The sequence below is a fragment of the Cylas formicarius genome, unplaced genomic scaffold (assembly GCF_029955315.1).
Source record: "Cylas formicarius isolate icCylForm1 unplaced genomic scaffold, icCylForm1.1 PGA_scaffold_5__7_contigs__length_24384050, whole genome shotgun sequence".
In the NCBI taxonomy this organism is placed as follows: Eukaryota; Metazoa; Arthropoda; class Insecta; order Coleoptera; family Brentidae; genus Cylas; species Cylas formicarius.
Window position 1 is genome coordinate 18050154 of NW_026844341.1, and position 20314 is coordinate 18070467.

At 37.3% G+C, this 20314-nt stretch overlaps 1 protein-coding gene and 1 long non-coding RNA gene across 2 annotated transcripts in view; one reads left to right on the forward strand and one right to left on the reverse strand.

The window, feature by feature from the left end:
* LOC132701767 (all trans-polyprenyl-diphosphate synthase PDSS1) overlaps positions 1-20314 on the reverse strand; it is a 54752-nt gene that overhangs the window by 4029 nt on the left and 30409 nt on the right. The window contains exons 3-6 of the mRNA XM_060669943.1: positions 20172-20311; positions 12976-13117; positions 3077-3298; positions 2797-2991 (exon numbers count right to left, since the gene is read on the reverse strand). Coding sequence (XP_060525926.1) covers positions 2797-2991; positions 3077-3298; positions 12976-13117; positions 20172-20311 — 699 coding nt within the window. The remainder of the gene's footprint in view (positions 1-2796; positions 2992-3076; positions 3299-12975; positions 13118-20171; positions 20312-20314) is intronic.
* LOC132701770 (uncharacterized) lies at positions 3492-12872 on the forward strand. The gene is made up of 3 exons (XR_009618818.1): positions 3492-3775; positions 3839-8155; positions 8211-12872. It is a non-coding gene; the product is annotated as an uncharacterized LOC132701770 (long non-coding RNA).

The following is a 20314-nucleotide window of genomic DNA, read 5'->3' on the forward strand; positions in this document are numbered from 1 at the left end:
TCATTTATCCTTGATGATTTTTTAAAAATGTACAGGGTGTGCCGGCAAATTGGAAAAAACTGAAAATTGGGTTTCCCTTATAAGGATCATTTGCCATAACTAGAAGGCTGTATTTCAGCTGTCATTTTCTTCTGTATGGAATGCTAAAACCTTTGCATCGATCGACTTCAAATTTAGCAGAGAAGTGAAAGCCCACACCCACATCTAAGCCGTAGAAACTTGGAGCAATCAAGGCTTGCTTAGTTTTTTTTTATTTTTGAAATTTTTGTTTTTGTTATTTTTTCTTCTAGAAAAAACAATATTTCTGGAAAACTATTAACTTGATCGGCAAAATTCTTTTAACAAGAGACGCGGAAGATTCGGTACTATTACTTCTAATTAAAGTATTTTTTCGAATATGTACGGGTTTTTCAATTATAGACAAAAATCTGAAAAATTCATGAAAAATGAAAATCATGAAAAATGATATTGTACAATGCAACAAGAGTTACAATTTTTGTATTTGCGGTTTTCGTCTATCGCATACCCTGTTCCGACATGTTTGAAAAAATCGAAAAAAAAATCACCATTTCTCGCCCCCAATCTCGACACGATGACGTCATTTACTATCACGACATGCTGCATGGTTTCAGAAAACAAGTATTTTTTCCAAAACCATTTGCTTTATTGGAAAAATTCATATACCATGAGAAATGGGAGATCCAAAAAATATCACTGGAAATCCGTGTTATTTGTAAAAATTTTAATATTTACCAGCAATCTTGTTAGTATTCAGCAACGCTTGCACCAGAGAAGATCGGAGAGAAGAAAATTAATTTTTGACCCGAAAATAAATATTTTTTCCTTTTTAGCTAGCTTATGCCGTTTGTCCTTTACATATTGTTTGTTTATGCCAATTGAATCAACGAACCAGCATGTTTTTGTCTACATAATCCAATATGAAAATGTTCATTTTCGAACAATTTATTGCTTATTGTTGGTTTCGGTTGTAACATACTCATGGGTGATGGTTGTAACATGTTACGACCGACACCATAGCATAAAATACAGTTTTGACCAAATTTTTGGTTTTAGGCAATTCTGAAATAAATATGAAACCAAGAATAACGAAAACAAAAAGAGGGGAAATTCCGCAAGACATATACCAAGCAGCTGCCAATGAACGAGAATGTTTCCGTAAGATTTGCTGCAAGACAATATGCCATTTGTCATGTCTCTTTACTCCGCTACTTAAAAACTTTATGAAGCGACAGACAAAAGCCCAAAGGCCCTGGAAGACAAAGGAGCAAGACTTCCATTCTGACCACTCCTGAAAATATGCTAATTGAAGATCGGACTAACAAAAAGATTACAAAAGGTATCAAAAGTGATGGGAACAAAAACAAAGGTAAGAAGAAACAAAAAGTTTTGAACAAAGACACATCGTCATCATCAGAAAATGAAGAGACTCTGTCTTGAATCCTACAACAACAAACTTTGTTGGGTTTATGTTTTTTATTTCTTCTTTAAATATGGTTATATGTTTCTTTTTATTTATTTGCCAATCTACCTATCTAATCTAATTATCTTTATTTTCGTTGCTTTTTATAAATGTTCTTATGTCACAACCGGCATCTACATATGTTACAAGTGACACCTTTTGGGTGTCATTTGTAACACTTGTCACTGGCGTCTTTGATATTATTTTTATAAAATGCTTTTCGGTTTTCAAAACTTAAAAAACATTGTGCTACTCACAAATGCGGATTCACTGGAATACATATAATTGAGATAAATGTAAATATTGGATAAAAAAATTAAGTTTTGATTTTTGTTACAACCGTCACCGATCTCTCCTAGTGGTCGTTTTTAAAAAATGGTGCATAGAGTATAGCAGAGTATAGTAATGTTTGTATGTATGTAGTATTTTGTGATCTTAGCAGGGCGTTTGACTGTATGAACCACAAAATTCTTTTGAATAGGATGGAACAATACGGAATTCGTGGAATAGCTCTGAACTGGTTCAGATCGTTCTTAACAAATCGTAGGCAGTATGTTGAAATAAGGCATGAGAGGAGCAACTTGTATGAAATTAAAAAATTTCAAGTCCAATCCATAGATAGAGACGTACCGCAAGGTACTGTGTTTGGTCCTGTTTTATTTATCCTTTTTATCAATGACCTTTCTGCTCAACTACCTAGTTTGGGTCTATCAGAGTTCACTGACGACTGTTCAAGTTTGGTCTCCTCACACTGTTAGCAAACTCTTCAAGACAGAATTAATTCAACACCTGTACTGTAAATAGCTGGAAAGAACTCTTTTTTGATGTTCAAAAAACAAATGTACTGATATTGAAATGCCCACAAAACAAAACAGATCTCTCTGTGAATGTCTGGTCGGGCACGCTAAATTTTTAAGACTAGAGCTCTACGAAACCCTATCTATAAAGACTGTTTCTTCATAAAAAAAAAATAGACTAGAATTTTCAAGAAAATATTTTACGAACACCTATATTAGAATCTACAATAGACTGTCCCCGGAGCGCAGTAATAATGTAAACATTTTTAAATCCAAACTAAAGTTTTTCCTCCTAGAAAACTGTTTTTATGGTTTAAACGACTATTTTACCTATTAATGTTTGTCATCAATGTATTGTTGTGCTCTGTGATATATTTTTATTATACAAAATTTTAACGTAATTTTCTGCCTCATTTGCATGATCTATATTGACCTAGTTGACGAAATCCATAATACAATTTGATTGTATTCTAAATATGTGGGATAATAAAGATATTATTATTATTAATATGTAGTGACCTTTTCACAAGCGAAGAGCACAGGGGCTGTGGCGAGGCCCAGTTTGAGGTCGGCGGCGGTCGGTTTGCCCATGGCGGCCGACGACGATACAAAGTCCAGCAGATCGTCCACCAGTTGAAAGGCGAGCCCAAGGTTGCGCCCGTACTGGTACGTCAGGTCGGACAGTTGTTCACCCGCCCCGGCCAGCAGCGCCACCTGTATCAAAAACAACGCGGTTGGCCGACCGGCCCTGGGCCGTAAAGAAGAAGAAGAAAAGGCGCGAAAATCGAACCGAACTCACCGACTTGACGGAGTTTGCGATCAGCGACGCGGTTTTCCGATACGTTTTCGTTAAATAGTGAGCAAATCGTTCGTTCTCCGTCTCTTTCGATCCCAACTGCATGAACTCTCCTTGGACTAGGTCGGACACTACCTGGCTAAGGACTAGGGTGACGTCGTCGTGCCTCAATCTGGCGATCATGATGGACGCCACGGCCAGTATGAAATCGCCTGCCATCGTTACCTACGAACGTGCGTTACAATATATATATATATATATATATATATATATATATATATATATATATATATATATATATATATATATATATATATATATATATATATATATATATATATATATATATATAAATCTACGGCGACGGTCAAGATGTCGTATTCCGATCAGATTCAATTTTCGTTCTCCGCTTATTGTCGTAATAGAAGAAGCAAAACGACTACGACGACGACAGGTGGACAAGCTTTTACGCAACATCGGATTTTTTCAGTGAAAGTTTTCGCTATAACGCGTCGAGTTTTTCTTCTTCTTCGCGATTACGTATTCCCAAAATTCTTTAAAAATATGTCGGTCAATGCCATCACGTCGCGCACCAGTACAGAGCGTTCGAAAAAAATCATAACGTTGCCGAGCCGCTATTCCCAAAATTCTTAAAAAATGAAGAGTGATTTGGCACGAAGATGGTTTTTAGTAACGCGACAGGTTGTAGTACGTTACGAATCTGGCGTTCACATTAAAAAAAAAACAAACAAACAAAAACTACAGGTGACAGTTTGTCCTAGCAGGCCATAAACTAACCAAAAACGACCCGATCCCACTTCTGACTTCAGTGAAACCCGTCCTGTTAGTTAATGGCAATGCGAATCGAGGATGATATGACTGTAGCCCACAAGCTGTTCGACCTATCAATCTGATAGATATCTGTCGCCACGTATAGTCCGTCTCAATCTTCATCGTGTTGGCGTTCGAGTGAACCTACCCGATAAAACTTTAACGACGTTATTACCTATTGTCATTAGGTTACAGGCGTTAATAAAAAATTATTCTTACTTGAGTGACAAGGCAGGAGTGGGCCGGGTATGTTACTTTATTTCTGATATATTCCTTGAGTGTTGACCGTTTATGGCAGTGGTCAATAATCCTTTTTACAGGTCGTGAAAAATGGGTGTGAACCTTTCATCAGTAGAGGACTTATTAAACAAGATTGCTTTCGATAAATTGTCACTGGGCGGGGCAAGTTCGTAGTCGTTTCGCGTTTTCTTCTGCTAGCTTTTCTATGGTACTCCTGCGGACCACTATGGAACTGTATACAGCATCTTTCACGTATCGCCGAATGTCAAAGTCACGACAAACTTTGACAGATATGAAAAAATACGCAAGTAATAACGATTTCTAATGACATTATTCGAAATTCTCGCGCGCCCTGTATGATAGACGAAACCTGAACCTCTCTCGATACGGTTTACGACCGTGTTTAAACCAAATTATCCCATGTTTTATAGTTTTTCATTTACGACTAACAATTTATCGACGAAAACGGCAATTTTCAGGGTCTTTTAGATTTTTTTTACCCACCCACGACACACCCTGTACATATACGGATTATAACCCTGAATCTTCCACGTTTCCTGGTCTAAGAATTTTTCCAAAATAGTAAATGGTTTCCGAGAAAATAAGTTTTGTCTGAAACCATGCAGTGCATCGTAATAATCAATGACGTCATCGCGCCCTCACTGAGCCCACGGAATAGTGATTTGCATATGGATTTTTTCAAATATCTCGAGCAGCGTGTGTGATAGACAAAAACCGCAAATACAAAAATGTAGCTGTTGATGTGGCCTATGACGCTGTATGGATCAATTAGCCATATTTTTAAATTGGCGGTTACTAATTTACTCTGGAAAAGAACAATTTTTTGTTTTTTTTTTTCTTTTTAATTTTTTAAAATTTATTGGAAGCCATGGAGATTAACAAAATGAGACATTCAAATGTATTGGTTAACGATCAATTAGATTCAAATACCTCTCCATTATTGAACTTAAATTCTCATAACAACCTTAATTAAGGTTTTATTGTCATTTTTCGGTATATATAGTAGCAGGTAATTTGTAAATATTACATTTGATAAAGTCACGGTGTTGTCGAAACAATTGTCATGTGAATATAAACCATTTCGTGAAAATCTGAACTATCAGTTCTTATTTATTTTGCTTTAGTTTAGTTTAAAAATAATGCAATAATAATGCCCAAGGACCGCGGGAAATCTCGCCTAATAATTTATAGATTTTTAATTTGAGCAACACCTCTTGCCGAAACGTGCGTCGACTACATATTTTAATTAATCGCAAACAATTGCACGCTTCTAACACTTTGCGAAAATTAACGCGGAGTACAATTATTACGGCGCCGTTGCCAAATATCCTGACCCAATTCGGTCGGCGGCGCGGTTAAAATGGCGTGGCGAATGTTGTTTTTTTTCTCGGTTGCCCAACCCGTCTCTCGCGGGCGGCAAAAAAGAAAATTACGACGGAAGTAATCCCCCCCACCCCGCCATTATTCCAGTGCAATAACACACCCAGCAATCGTATACAGGGTCTGACGTTTATGAAAAAAAATCTAAAACATTCTAAACATTTCCGTAAGGTAAATTATTGCCGATAAATGAAAAGCTGCTAAAGGTCCGTTTATTTCATTTGAACAGCATCGTAAAATGTGTCGAGAGAGAGTTTCATACATTGCGCACGAAATATTTGAAACGCGGCAACGCTATTATTTGTACAAATTTAATTATTTAACAAAGTTTGCCGTAACTTTGAAGTTCGGCGAGACCTGAAAGACACTTTATACAGGGTGTATGCACAATAAAATTACATAGATTTTGCGCAAGTGGTCCGCAGGAGCACGATAGAAAAGCGATGCGTTTATTTACCACAATAAACCGCGAAGCTCTTGTTACTTTCGAAAATCGATGAAATCGAATTTTTCGAAAGTATCTACGCTCGTATAAAAATTTTGTGTCTCGGTAACGGTAGGTCCTATGGGATCGCCGTTGGTACAGAAATGATCACCGCGTGTATGCACAATAAAATTACATCGATTTTGCGAAAGTTCCATAGTGGTCCGCAGGAGCACGATAGAAAAACAATGCGCCCCTCTAGGACAAGAATCCGCGAATCTCTTTCCTTTTAAAAGAAAAAGCTGTTTCGCGCGAAAGCAATCTTGTTATTAATGCTATGCAGAGCCCTATCGATGTTGTTCACGGCACGCATACAGATATAGGGTGTTTTTTTCGATGTATAGAACTTTAAGTTGGCATTACTGTTCAAGATCGCGACCGATTTAACAGCTGTCAAGTGATTTATTCTCAGTTTGGTTTGGCAATTCATCATGAATAGACTCACACCTGAACAGCTCTTGCAAATAGTGCAATTTTATTTCAAAAATGATGGTACCGTGCGGAATACGTATCGCGCACTACGTAAATTTTATCGTCGAAAAAATCGCAGTTAATTCGATTAACCATGGAACGTTTTCGCACCACGTTTATTCTTATTGATAATTCGCATCCCCAGAGACGCCGTACGGTGCGTACAGAAGAAGCTATTGCTGCTGTAGAGCGTAGCATTGAGGAAGGCCCGAATGAGTCCGTCCGCCATCGAGCACAGGAATTGGATCCGTGTCCATCCACTTTATGGAAGATTTTGCGGAAGGATCTTGGTTTACGTGCTTACAAAATCCAACTCCTGCAAGAATTGAAGCCAAACGATCATCAAGTAAGGCGTAGATCCGTCGAATGGACACAAAACGAGATTGCCGTTGTTCCCGAATTTTGTTTAGCGATGAAGCGCACTTCTGGTTGAATGGCTACGTCAACAAACAAAACTGCGGCATTTGGAGCGAACCTAATCCTCAAGTGTATGTCGAAACACCGTTACATCCAGAAAAACTGACTGTTTGGTGCGCTTTATGGGCTGGTGGAATCATTGGTCCGTAATTCTTCAAAAACGATGACGGCCAGAACGTTACAGTCAATGCTGATCGGTATAGAGCTATGATTACTAACTCTTTCATTCCTGAATTGAATAACTATAATGTCCAGGAGATGTGGTTTCAACAAGACGGCGCAACATGTCACACAGCTCGTGCCACAATCGATTTATTGAAAGACGCGTTTGGTGACCGCCTAATTTTACGTTTTGGACATCTGAATTGGCCTTCAGGATCTTGTGATTTAACACCGCTAGACTACTTTCTGTGGGGCTATGTAAAGTCATTGGTCTATGCGGATAAGCCACAAACGCTTAACCATTTGGAAGACAACATTCGCCGTGTTATTGCCGATATACGGCCACAAATGTGGGAAAAAGTCATCGAAAATTGGACCTCCAAATTGGAGTACATCCGCGCCAGCCGTGGCGGTCATATGCCAGAAATCATATTTAAAATGTAATGCCACAAGATTATCTTTCGGATAAATAAAATTCATGTCAATCGAATAATCCGTGGTTGTTTTATTGCAACTTAAAGTTCCATACATCGAAAAAAAACATCATATGGATCATATCAATTAGTCTCGTAATAATTTATTTTAGTTAAAATATTTAGGATCGAAATTTATGGAATTATTCACTTTTATCAACACCTGGCTATAAAAATCCGACTTATCCTAAACCGGATTCCGAAATTACCTAAAATTAGCAAACGGGTATTTGGATTACATAATATAATCCGAGGCGAACGCGAATTTTCAGACGCGTTATTATCTAACGCAGAAAACGCGAGTCGAAAATTAAAGCGACGACGTTTTCGCACCTTCCTGTAGTGTGACGAGCTTTTCAATTCCCCAACGCGATGCGAATCGGTTGCAAAATCGAAAATGACGTAAGCCCGCCACCTGCTCGTCCGACTTTTGTCTTCTCGGACGCGTCAAATCCGAACGACAGTTTAAATATTTATTTAAAAATTGAAAAACCGATAAAAACTCGCGATTTGAATATTTGACCTCAGCTTAAAGCGCTCCGATCAAGGTTAAAACCAACCATTGATCGTCCGTTCCTTGCGGTATGGCGGAAGTCGGAAAACGTAAGTAAAAGGGCCGCGACCCCATTAAATTTTTCAAGAGATTTTTTTTAATGAGACGTACACCGTGTGCCAAACAAAACGACCCACGATAGGATCCGGAAACCCATAGGAGATATGAAAAAAAGTTTCGCACAAAAGGTTCTTCGACTCTCCTGAAGATTTCAAATATTATGGTAGCGTGTCCCAAAAGTGTCCCCTCCGAAATCAACTTTAAATGTATATATCGCCATTTTTGGAATCCTTGGTTAAAATAAAGGTCACTTTCTTAAGAAAGAACGATGTCGTTTTTTTTGGACTCTCTTTCAAAGAATCAGCCCCGCTCCTGGACGTCGTAGACATGTTGAACGATACCAAGGTCGTTTTCTTGAACGCCTTTACGAAGCATACGCGCTATTTTTAGACACCATCTTAACCGTATAAAAAGTATTAGAAAACGATCCTTTTTTTCGACGCCTTCTCGAAGAACCTCAGGGGTAGGCGTGCTTTTGGACACCAAAGTATGATGATCCCTTCCAGACCAAAAAATTCCGGACGTAAACTAGTCTCCCATTCGGATGTCCGGGTGGAGACTGGTCGAGGGGGCTCCTCACGACAAATTAAAGATCGACTTCTGCAACATCAGGGGCCTCAATACCAACATTAATGCAGTACATCAACATCTCCAGCAACAGAGGCCCCATATTCTCACGCTATCTGAGACACAACTTAAGGCTTCGACCAATCGCCCCCATCTTCAACTACCAAAGTACGAATTCCACAACAAATTCAGATTTAAAAGGGGAGTATGTGTCTATACCCGATTGCTCCAATGTCCGAGTGGATCGAAAAATTTTACAACCTCAACATTCCCACCTTCGGTTCCACCTTAGATGATCAGGGAAATGAACCTCCAAGTATCCCTAGAGTTGATACAACTATGCCAGAAGTTGTTTTCAGACCTGGATATTACTAAGGCTTCCGGCCCAGATGGCATTCCAGTTCTTGTTTTGCGCCACTGAACTAACTCCCGTCTTCTGTAAACTTTTTACGATATTACACAGACAGGGAATCTGTCCTACTATCTGCAAGACTGCAAGAGTGCAGCCCGTGCCCAAAAAGCGAAAGAAAACAACATTAATGTTGAGATCCTAAAATATCTAGAGACCAATAAAATAATATCTGACAAACAATATGGCTTTCGCCATAAGCTGGTGATCTACTGGCCTACTTCACTCATGTTTGGAATACGGTTATGGAGGGATTTGGAGAGTCGAAGGTGGTTGCGCTAGATATCTCGAAGGCTTTTGACCGCGTATGGCATCGGTCACTCTTGAAAAAGTTGCGGGCATACGGGCAACCACCGGCACTTTGCGAATGGATATCTGATTTCTTGAATGGTAGATCTCTCTCCCTCGTGGTGGATGGAGTATCTTCTAATACACACACCATTAGCGCTGGAGTGCCTCAGGGATCTGTTCTGTCACCTACATCATTCCTTTTACACATCTACTTTTCGTCACAAGCAATCCCATCTATAGCTATGCCGACGACAGCAGCCTTGTCTCTTCCTTTTCATCCAACAAGCCCTTAACATCTGCTTCCTTAATTCAACGAAGACAACACCAAATTGGGTCAATAAATAACGATCTGGAGGAAATACTGATGTGGGGTCGAAAGAACCTGGTTGAATTTAATGCTAAGAAGACCCAGGTATGCACTTTCACTCGGAAAGTCATAAATGAGCAGGAATCCGGCATTGTCATGGATGGGAACAGTTTGCCTCTGTCGTCTTCCCTGTCTCTCCTGGGAGTTAATGCGAGCACTAATTTCTCCTGGCACGAGCACGTCGTTGGTTTGGCAAAGATCGCCGCCCAGAGATTGGGCTTTCTGTTCCGTGCTAAAAGATATTTCACGCCTGCACAGCTTCTTACTCTCCACAAAGCACAAGTTATGGAGTGTTGTTCTCATATTTGGAGCTCAGCCCCTAAGCATACTTTGAAATTTTGGACTCCATTCAGAGAAGAGCTGTGCGTCTTGTCGACGATCCGGCACTGACCGGCTCCCTGCAATCACTCAGTCATAGAAGAAGGGTTGGCGATTTATCTTTGTTCTATAGATACTTTCATGGGCAAGGTTCCGACCAGCTTACTGAGCTCATTCCACCAAGAGCGAGGTTTGGTGGTTCTACTCGCCAGGCAGCACCAGCACATCGCTTGCGGCTCGAAACCCCGCGAATGTCAGTATACTAAAACTCATACTTCTGGCGAGTACAAAGCTTATGGAATTCTCTTCCAGAGGTTCAAAAGAGCAGTCAATAAACACCTTTCTTCTCCTCCTCGCAGTGTCACCTAGTGCACCATAGGCTTGTCCTTTGCGAGTGGATTTCGATAAAAAAAAAATCTCCAAGTGGCTGCGGCTCCATCGGCGCAGTCCGGGTAATTTTTTTCGACCGCCGCGTACGCCTTCGTGCCACAAACGAGATACGTAATGAACTTCGCGCGTTTTCGTTATTAATTACCTAGGTGGCCATTACTTATTCTTGCACAATTCGGAACGGCCTTACGGGTGTCTAGGGCGTTGATCCCGCACGCAAACCGTAATTACGCTCATTTCGCAAGTGACATTCAACTTAATTTTTATCAAGTAAAGCGTTTATTTAACATCAATTATTGTTATTATTACCGGCCGTCTGTTTTGCGGTAAATCGCGGGTTCGAATTTGGAACGCAACCGTGATTGGTCGCGAAGTGTTAAAATTTTGAACCGGGCGGAGATTTTAAACAGCCTTATAATACGACCAAAAATATAGCGCATTTATTGCTTTGACGTTTCAAGTATCTTACAGTACCTTAACCGCAGACCTTCGCCCATCCCAACAGATGTTTATTATGCACTAATTGGGTCTTGCTTGAGGTGGACCGTAACGAATATTTGTAGAACTTGAAATTTTTATTTGAAACGTAAATGGGACCGTTTTAAATTTGATTAAGCGCTGATGCTACGGGGTATTTTCGAACACGTAGAAGAATTTATTTTAACGTCAGGTGATATGTATCGTTCTTAAGAGTTTAATCTAAATTGCAATATGTTCGTATATAATGGGTGTTTTTTTTTCGATGTATAGAACTTTAAGTTGGCATTACTGTTCAAGATGGCGATCGATTTAACAGCTGTCAAGTGATTTATTCTCAGTTTGGTTTGGCAATTCATCATGAATAGACTTACGCCTGAACAACGCTTACAAATAGTGTAATTTTATTTCCTACGTCCATTTTATCGTCTACAAAATCGTAAATCACAGCAGTTAATTCGATTATCCGTGGAACGTTTTCGCACCACGTTTACTCTTATTGATAACTCGCATCCCCAGAGACGCCGTACGATGCGTACAGAAGAAGCTATTGCTGCTGTAGAGCGTAGCATTGAAGAAGACCCGAATGAGTCCGTCCGCCATCGAGCACAAGAATTGGATCTGTGTCCATCCACTTTATGGAAGATTTTGCGGAAGGATCTTGGTTTACGTGCTTACAAAATCCAACTCGTGCAAGAATTGAAGTCAAACGATCATCAAGTAAGGCGTAGGTTCGTCGAATGGGCCCAAAACGAGATTGCCGTTGTTCCCGATTTTCATAAGCGTTGAAGCGCACTTCTGGTTGAATGGCCACGTCAACAAACAAAACTGCCGCATTTGGAGCGAAGCTAATCCTCAAGTGTATGTCGAAACACCGTTACATCCAGAAAAACTGACTGTTTGGTGCGCTTTATGGGCTGGTGGAATCATTGGTCCGTAATTCTTCAAAAACGATGATGGCCAGAACGTTACAGTCAATGATGATCGGTATAGAGCTATGATTACTAACCCTTTCATTCCTGAATTGAATAACCATGATGTCTGATCGATTTATTGAAAGACACGTTTGGAGTATATTTAGACAAAACGTGGTTCGACATTCACGTTACAGTAAAAAAGGGATGGAAACGCATAATCATGATTCATGCTGGGTACAAAAATGGTTGGATGGAAGATGCCTTATTTTTGTCTGCCAAAAACGTCAAAGATTCAAGTGTGGATTACCGTGAAAACATGACCGCGGAAATATTTGAGGACTGTTGACACCATTATTGTGTTGGATAATACCTGGTATCATTCAACACAAATTAGAAAAATACTTCTTCAAATAAAGAAGAAATTAAAGAATTTCTGTACGAAAATGTTATATATTTTGAAGAGAGCTATACGAAAAAACAACTTCTGGAATTATTTTAATTAAGACTACAAAATCGATGAAATCTTGAAAATACCCCCATTAACATTACGCATTTAACCCAATTAACATGATTTGGTCTGAGTTGAAAGCGCATATAAGAAGAAACAACACTGCACCAAAATTTAGTAATAGTACCATAAACAAAGCTGGTCTGTCTAACTGTGAAAAACGAGTACTAAAACACAGAAAATATTTATCGAGAACGATTAGTGGCGGTGAACAAGCTGACGACAGCAGCGATAGTGGCGATTTTTCAAGTGACTGATACTTTATTATTATTATATTTAATATTTTGTGTATTAATGGTGATACTATGTAGAAATGTAATGAAAATGAACGGAATAAATTGTTACTTTGTACTAATTTTTTTATGCACAGGTTTCAAAAATTGCTCGACGAAAAAGATTGAAAATATACTTATACCCGGCTTGTTAGTGTAGGTAGATAAATTCCTAGGACGGAATGGTTACGGGTAAGGGTCTGCCCGGCAGGGCTGCAGTTTGAAGTAATAACAGCAGGCAAAGCTAATCACGGGGCCGATTGTAAAAGCACTATATTTCTGGTCCGAATATACCTTTTTGTGGTTCCACCTGACATTGACGCTAGGCTTGCCGCGTCGGAAGTCCGACTGGTCGATGACGTCGTCGTGGACCAGGGACGCGGTGTGGATCATCTCCGAAATCATGGCCACTTCCCTCTGGGCCGGAAGCAGTCCGCTGGAAAAGAAAAGAAGTTTCAAAAAAAAAAAACGGAGTCACGCCCACGTTCAAGGTCGCCAGCCGCTCATCGTTTCATTCATTTGCAACGCGGGTACAATGACGCATAAATCGGATTTTTTTTGTTGTCAACCGGTCTTATCTCCGTACGCGATCTTAGTACTGATACGCTGCGTGGCGCGTTAAATAAAAAGTGGCGGACGAGCGTGTGTTCCATACAACGAAATAAATAATTAAATAAATAAAAAAAGAAAAAATGGTCTGAGCACCCTCAAAAGCACTAACCGTAGATCGCGCTTTACCCTGTACGTTGGCAATAAAAAAGTCAATTTTTCTGACATGATCTTGATGCCGATGATGAAATTTCTTGCTTACTCAACTTAGGAATCAAAAATAGTTATTAGTACTGTGGATGCACCTTAGGAAATTAATGTACACAGGTATATGGGCATGCATACGTTTAGGAATGTCTGGTTGTTTCTATATTACGATGGTTATAGTATTTATGAATTTCATCATTTATACAGGGTATTCGGAAACTTGGAGGAAAGATTCAACGTGGCAAAATAATGGTTGCAAGTCTTGTAGCAAAAATTCGCGCCTAGATTATTAGCGATTAAAAAATTGATCAGTTAATACGCTCTATATTTCGTTTCTTAATGCGAGAGTTTAATAAAATGCAAATTTGGAATGACGGGGACAGATAACTTAAAAGGTTATATCGTAAGTTCGGGTAAATAGCAACGATATTTTTCCGTATTTCAGTTTCTAAGACCTACACACCTCGAATCGTTCCTAAATTACAGTGCCACTAATTTGCATACAATAGAAAGACGAGTGTTTTGAATGAAAGTCATAACAATAATTATGCATGATTATAATTCTAGAGATGTCATAATTGAAATGTTAATTATTCAAAGATTAAGTAAATAAAAACTTACATAGGAATAACAATAATGGATAACTTGTAAAAAATAGCAGGATCAAAAAAATCTACTATTTAAAATACAACTTCATTTGTAAAGTTTAGTCATCATGTTCCGAGTAGTCAGATGAACAGTAGTGTGGTCCAAGGCAAATATTTCTTTTTTTAAATAAAACAAGTGTATTATTCTTCTAATAGCAATATACTACGCCTATGAAATACGGCTAAGACCACTAATTTTTTCGATTCAATGATGATTTTTAATAAAAATCATTGAGTGGATCCATTTTTACATTAATATATAGTATTAAACAAAATGCAAGACAGTGTTCTGTGAATTAATTAATAACAAAAAATGACAACATATCTCAGAACCGATAAAAAATGTCAAAAAAACTTACAGACGAAAGTTGTTTCAATTTACTTATACTTTTAAAAAATTTAAAAAAATTCTACCGTTGTGCATACATATATTTTAATGGACATTCATGAATTGTACTATTTGTTGTATTTATATTATATATTATATTATCGTATTATCTATATGTTATATCAAAAGTGACGTTTGCACGTCTAAATCTATCTGCTGATTTCTCCGACTGCAAGCTTTGTTGGATATTTAGGGTTAATTTCCTTATAGAAGGGGGATCTACCTTAGTGACCTCTGTTAACATTTATTAAAAAAATACAGGGTGATCAAAAAGTAACCATAATCGTTTTTGTATTTAGCTTTTAAAAAAAGGTGTTGTTTATTTGAAAAATTTGTAGATTTAGAAATATTTGGAATAAAAGATTTTTTCCATTGTAAAAATGCTATGCGGAAATTAATCGGCCAAAAAGATGAATGAGAGAAAAAAAAACAATCGAACACATCGGCACAAACCGTGGATATTCAATTCAAATTAAAAAAGTTGTTTGTAAGGGGTGTTTTTTTTCGATGTATAGAACTTTAAGTTGCAATAAAACAACGATTTGATTGACATGAATTTTATTTATCCGAAAGATAATCTTGTGGCATTACATTTTAAATATGATGATGTACTCCAATTTGGAGGTCCAATTTTCGATGACTTTTTCCAACATTTGTGGCCGTATATCGGCAATAACACGGCGAATGTTGTCTTCCAATTGGTCAAGCGTTTGTGGCTTATCCGCATAGACCAATGACTTTACATAGCCCCACAGAAAGTAGTCTAGCGGTGTTAAATCACAAGATCCTGGAGGCCAATTCAGATGTCCAAAACGTGAAATTAGGCGGTCACCAAACGGGTCTTTCAATAAATCGATTGTGGCACGAGCTGTGTGATATGTTGCTCCGTCTTAGAGTTATTAATCATAGCTCTATACCGATCACCATTGACTGTAACGTTCTGGCCATTATCGTTTTTGAAGAAGTACGGACCCATGATTCCACCAGCCCATAAAGCGCACCAAACAGTCAGTTTTTCTGGATGTAACGGCGTTTCGACATACACTTGAGGATTAGCTTCGCTCCAAATGCGGCAGTTTTGTTTGTTGACGTATCCATTCAACCAGAAGTCCGCTTCAACGCTTATGAAAATCGGGAACAACGGCAATCTCGTTTTGCGCCCATTCGACGAATATACGCCTTACTTGATGATCGTTTGGCTTCAATTCTTGCACGAGTTGGATTTTGTAAGCACGTAAACCAAGATCCTTCCGCAAAATCTTCCATAAAGTGGATAGACACGGATCCAATTCTTGTGCTCGATGGCGGACGGACTCATTCTTGTCTTCCCCAATGCTACGCTCTACAGCAGCAATAGCTTCTTCTGTACGCACCGTACGGCGTCTTTGGGGATGCGAGTTATCAATAAGAGTAAACGTGGTGCGAAAACGTTCCATGGTTAATCGAATTAACTGCGATTTTTTCGACGATAAAATGAACGTAGTGCGCGATACGTATTCCGGACAGAACCATCATTTTCGAAATAAAATTGCACTATTTGCAAGCGTTGTTCAAGCGTGAGTCTATTCATGATGAATTGCCAAACCAAACTGAGAATAAATCACTTGACAGCTGTTAAATCGATCGCCATCTTGAACAGTAATGCCAACTTAAATTTCTATACATCGAAAAAAAAACACCCATTATATATAACAATATTAACAATTTAAAAAGTGTAAAAGAATCCCAACCACTTTCGTTGCTTGTCAAGTCTTATTTTTTTATAGATTCTAAGGTAAGGTTCATCAAATAATAAACGGGCCACCCTGTACAGTTAACTACTGGTAGGCCTTAACGGTACAAATTGTAAGAAGAAAAATATATTTAAAATTTTTTATTCACAGGCGTGTTCGCTTTGGGCGGAAAATTAGCGCTTTCCAATGCAAAATGTCGCGTCTTACAGTATCCGGCTAAAACGTTATCTCGTCTCACGCGGAGAGCAAAGGCGTTTTGTTTTAATCGTGGACAAATTTAGGCCATTCGAAAGTAAAAACCTGCCACTTCGATCGGCGATTGCGACACGGTCGTCATTGACCACAAATTAACATCTACACGATAGCGTTGGGCAACTTGGGTATAATATTTAGACGTCTTTTGTTAAGGCTGCCTGCTGTTCAAATACTAAGCGGCTACGCGTTTGGCATCTGTTTCCACTTCTCGTAGTCTTTCGACTGCCGGGCATCCCGCTTCTGATCTGACAATTTTTTTTTTGCCGGCAATTTCGGTGGTTTTGGCAATGATTTGTTTGCGGTAATTACGGCAACATTTATCAAACTGTCAATGGTTTCTCTCGGCCGCGCGCGCGAATCTTCAAGGATCGACTTGATGGGCCTATGATTACATGCAATTATTATAAAAGCGTAAAGTATATAGAAATTTTACTTCATCTCTATTCGCTTCATCTTCGTCGGAATCCTTCACCTCTTTGTGTAAACACGTAATAATAAGCCCATACTTGGATTGTATACTGGAACGAATTGCGGCAAGCCTCTGATGTTTTTATAATAAAGCAACTTATGTTTTTTCCTGGTCGTAAAAAATAGCCAGGAACGCATGTTTTTTTTTTTGTTTAGGAAGTACTTTCGACCAAATGTAATATGTAAGAGCATTCATGCTTAGTAACTTTACACACCGACTTAGTATGCAAAATTAAGTGTGCATATTTATTCCCGACACATACTTTACGCGTAAATATTTTAATGGGTTGCGTTTGCGTATCCCTTTCTAATTTGTCGGTTTTCGATTTTCCAAACTTTTTCCTTTATTAAAGAAAATTTAAAAAGTTCTGATAAGGCTGCATATCTTAAAAAAATCAATCCCAGTGATCATCAAAGACCATAAAAAACATAAAAAATAGTTGCGTTTTTTTAACAATCTCGATATAAAAATGAATATGATAGAAAAATAAAATAAAATGATCGAAAAGTGTTATAAAATAATCAACGAGGCTTATAAATAGAATTCGGATTTTTATGCACTCAAAATTCTTAAAATATACGCATAAATATGTCTGCTTTTTCCAAAAACTATGTCAAATATCATCTATGTACTTTTATGCCCTTTTTTTACATATATTGTTTACTGAAAACCAAGGAAAGGATAGTGAAAAAAGGAAAAAAATTATAACATTGTATTTACAGTTTTTAGACATAAAAATAATACTTAATTAGGAGTAACTTTAGCTAATAATAATCTAATGGTAAATACCTATTTACCTAATCTATATTAAAGCATTATAGTACAAATTATTTAGTTTTACAATCAGACTTATTATTATTATTGTACCAATTGACAATTAAATGCTGTTCGAAATTTTTGTCTTTTATCGCTTAACATGCTTTTGCACTTGGAGAACTTCGGCGCGAATTTAAATATGTTCTGGTTCCAAATGGTTCTGGCCACGTTTAACATCAAAGAATTTTTTGAAATTTTAAGTAACTTATGAAATCCTTCATTTTATGCTGTTAGGCTATTAAATTTATCAAAAATAATTTTCCCTATTCTGCTTGGAACTTTTGTCAACAAATGTTCGCACTCTTCTACTATTGACTCTAGCAAAGACATTTGTTCGGTTTCTAATTTTTTAAAAAATCCACTCAAAAAACTAAAATTAGCTTTGATATATGTCAACTGATCCATAAGTTCACATTTTTCATATAAATTTTTAGTTTTTTTAATTGATTCAGCTGAATTTGAAGTCTAATACAATGTTTTTTTATTTGATTAAAGTGATTCGCGTGAAATAAGATTGCGTCTAACCACGTTCCCCGTTTATAAAATAAATTAAATTTAACCCTGCTTTGGTGATATACGCTGCTGCGTGGGTGACTAAAAGAAGTATTTTATCGGTTGCTAGTATATCTGGAGCAAAAAAAGCCATTAAGCTTTCATTTACAAGTCGAACAAACTTTATACTGTTAGTTTTTTCCAACTGTTTTGTACTTATTAAAAAAGATTTTGGTAAAACATTTTCATTCAAAAATAAATTCGCAACATAGCGACCACAAGCAAGTCTTGTCTACAATAATGTAAAGGTGCTGATTTTCAATATGACCTTTTATGTCTTGAATTACATTTTTGTAAATGGAACTTACATAATTTTTTCTCAGTGTACTTTCATGACCTACATTTTTTTGCAAAATCTTCCTAAAAACTGTTTAAATTTAGTGTTCTGTACCTTATTACGGGGAATATTTGCACTTAACAGCGCCTCACATAAGTGTAAATTAAAGTTGTGCACAATATTGTAATATTGACTACATATACAACAACTAAAAATATGTACTAAAGCTTCATTTGATGCGAAATATGTAATTTTTCTAAAACGGGTATATCCGAAATATTGAGTCGATATTCCTAATAAAAAAAAAGATGTTTTTTTTTACATAAAATCCTAACTCTATTTATAAATGATCATTTATATTACGCACTCTATAATATAAAGGATCAATTGCTAAAGCATTAAAAGGCAATTAAAAAAAAAAACTTATACTCATAAAGGATATATAAAGCCAAAAAAATTTACGATTTTTCTAAAATTATGAATTACATCGCGACGATACGAAAATACAATAAAATGAAGCAAAAATAATCGGTGCCAACTCATAAATGACAATTCATAATAAAATATCATAATTTAAACAGAGAAAATAAAAAAAATAAGTGTTGCCAATGTCTGTTTAATAAAAAATTAGTCCAAATCAATTTATATCACGATTTAATAACAGAAAAATAAAATGTAATATTGGAAAAACATGATTATTTGATTGATTGCCAAAGGATCATCAAAGAAATAAAATAAATAATAAAAATAATGTAAATAGAGAATTTACTCTAAAATAAATAAAATAAACCAATCAATCAACAATTGATTGTAGAAAAGTATTAATTTAAATAACAATTTGCTAATAGGAAAATAAAATACAATATTGCAAAAAATGCACAAAATCAAAAAATATATATATTTGAGATAATTTATAACTTTTTGAAAATCATAACTTAAGAGGGTGATCTTTACTTCTCTTTAAAACCTTGATTTACATCAAAGAAGAAATAGAAAGCGTTGTTGTTTAATAATAATAATAATACACTTTTTTTAATATGAAAAATCCGTTTTTATGTAATAATTATTTGCAAATGATAAAAAATACCATTTAAATAAATCAATATGAATGCATCGATAAAATTAAAATTAAAATAAAATTTTTAACTTGGACTTTTTCAAATCGTTATTGCTGACAACCTTGATTCTGGCCACGTTTAATATGGCCAAAACGACTCGTACGATAACGCGCCGTTTTACAAAATTCGCAACGGCTCATACATAATTTAGTGGGTGTACAACGTCGTCCTGTGGACTTCCCCGCGTCGGCGTTAAAATCCATAAGCGAATTCAAAATGCCGGCCGTTTTATAAATATTAAGTACCACGAGAGAGCCGCTCCCGCCAAGGTTGAGTCGGATTTTTTAAAAATAACCGAAAAATCCGGAAAACGGATCGCGATCCGTCGGTCGAAGGTCACCCGTCCCATAAATCTTAATTAATTCAACCTCCTTCTTCGGGCATTTCGAAAAATTCACGTACACCAACAAAGCCGCGGAAGTGACGGCGGCGAAGACCGACCGGAAATGCAAACTTTTCAAAAATAAATCCGGGTTTACCTGTTTTCTTTGTACATGTGGTAGTTGATCGCGCGGGCCATCAATATGGCGACCATGGGACGTATGGCTTTGCCGTTTCCGTCGAAATAGTACGTCGCTATCTCGTAGAGGTCCTCTTGGTACGTGTTCTTCCTCAGGGCCTG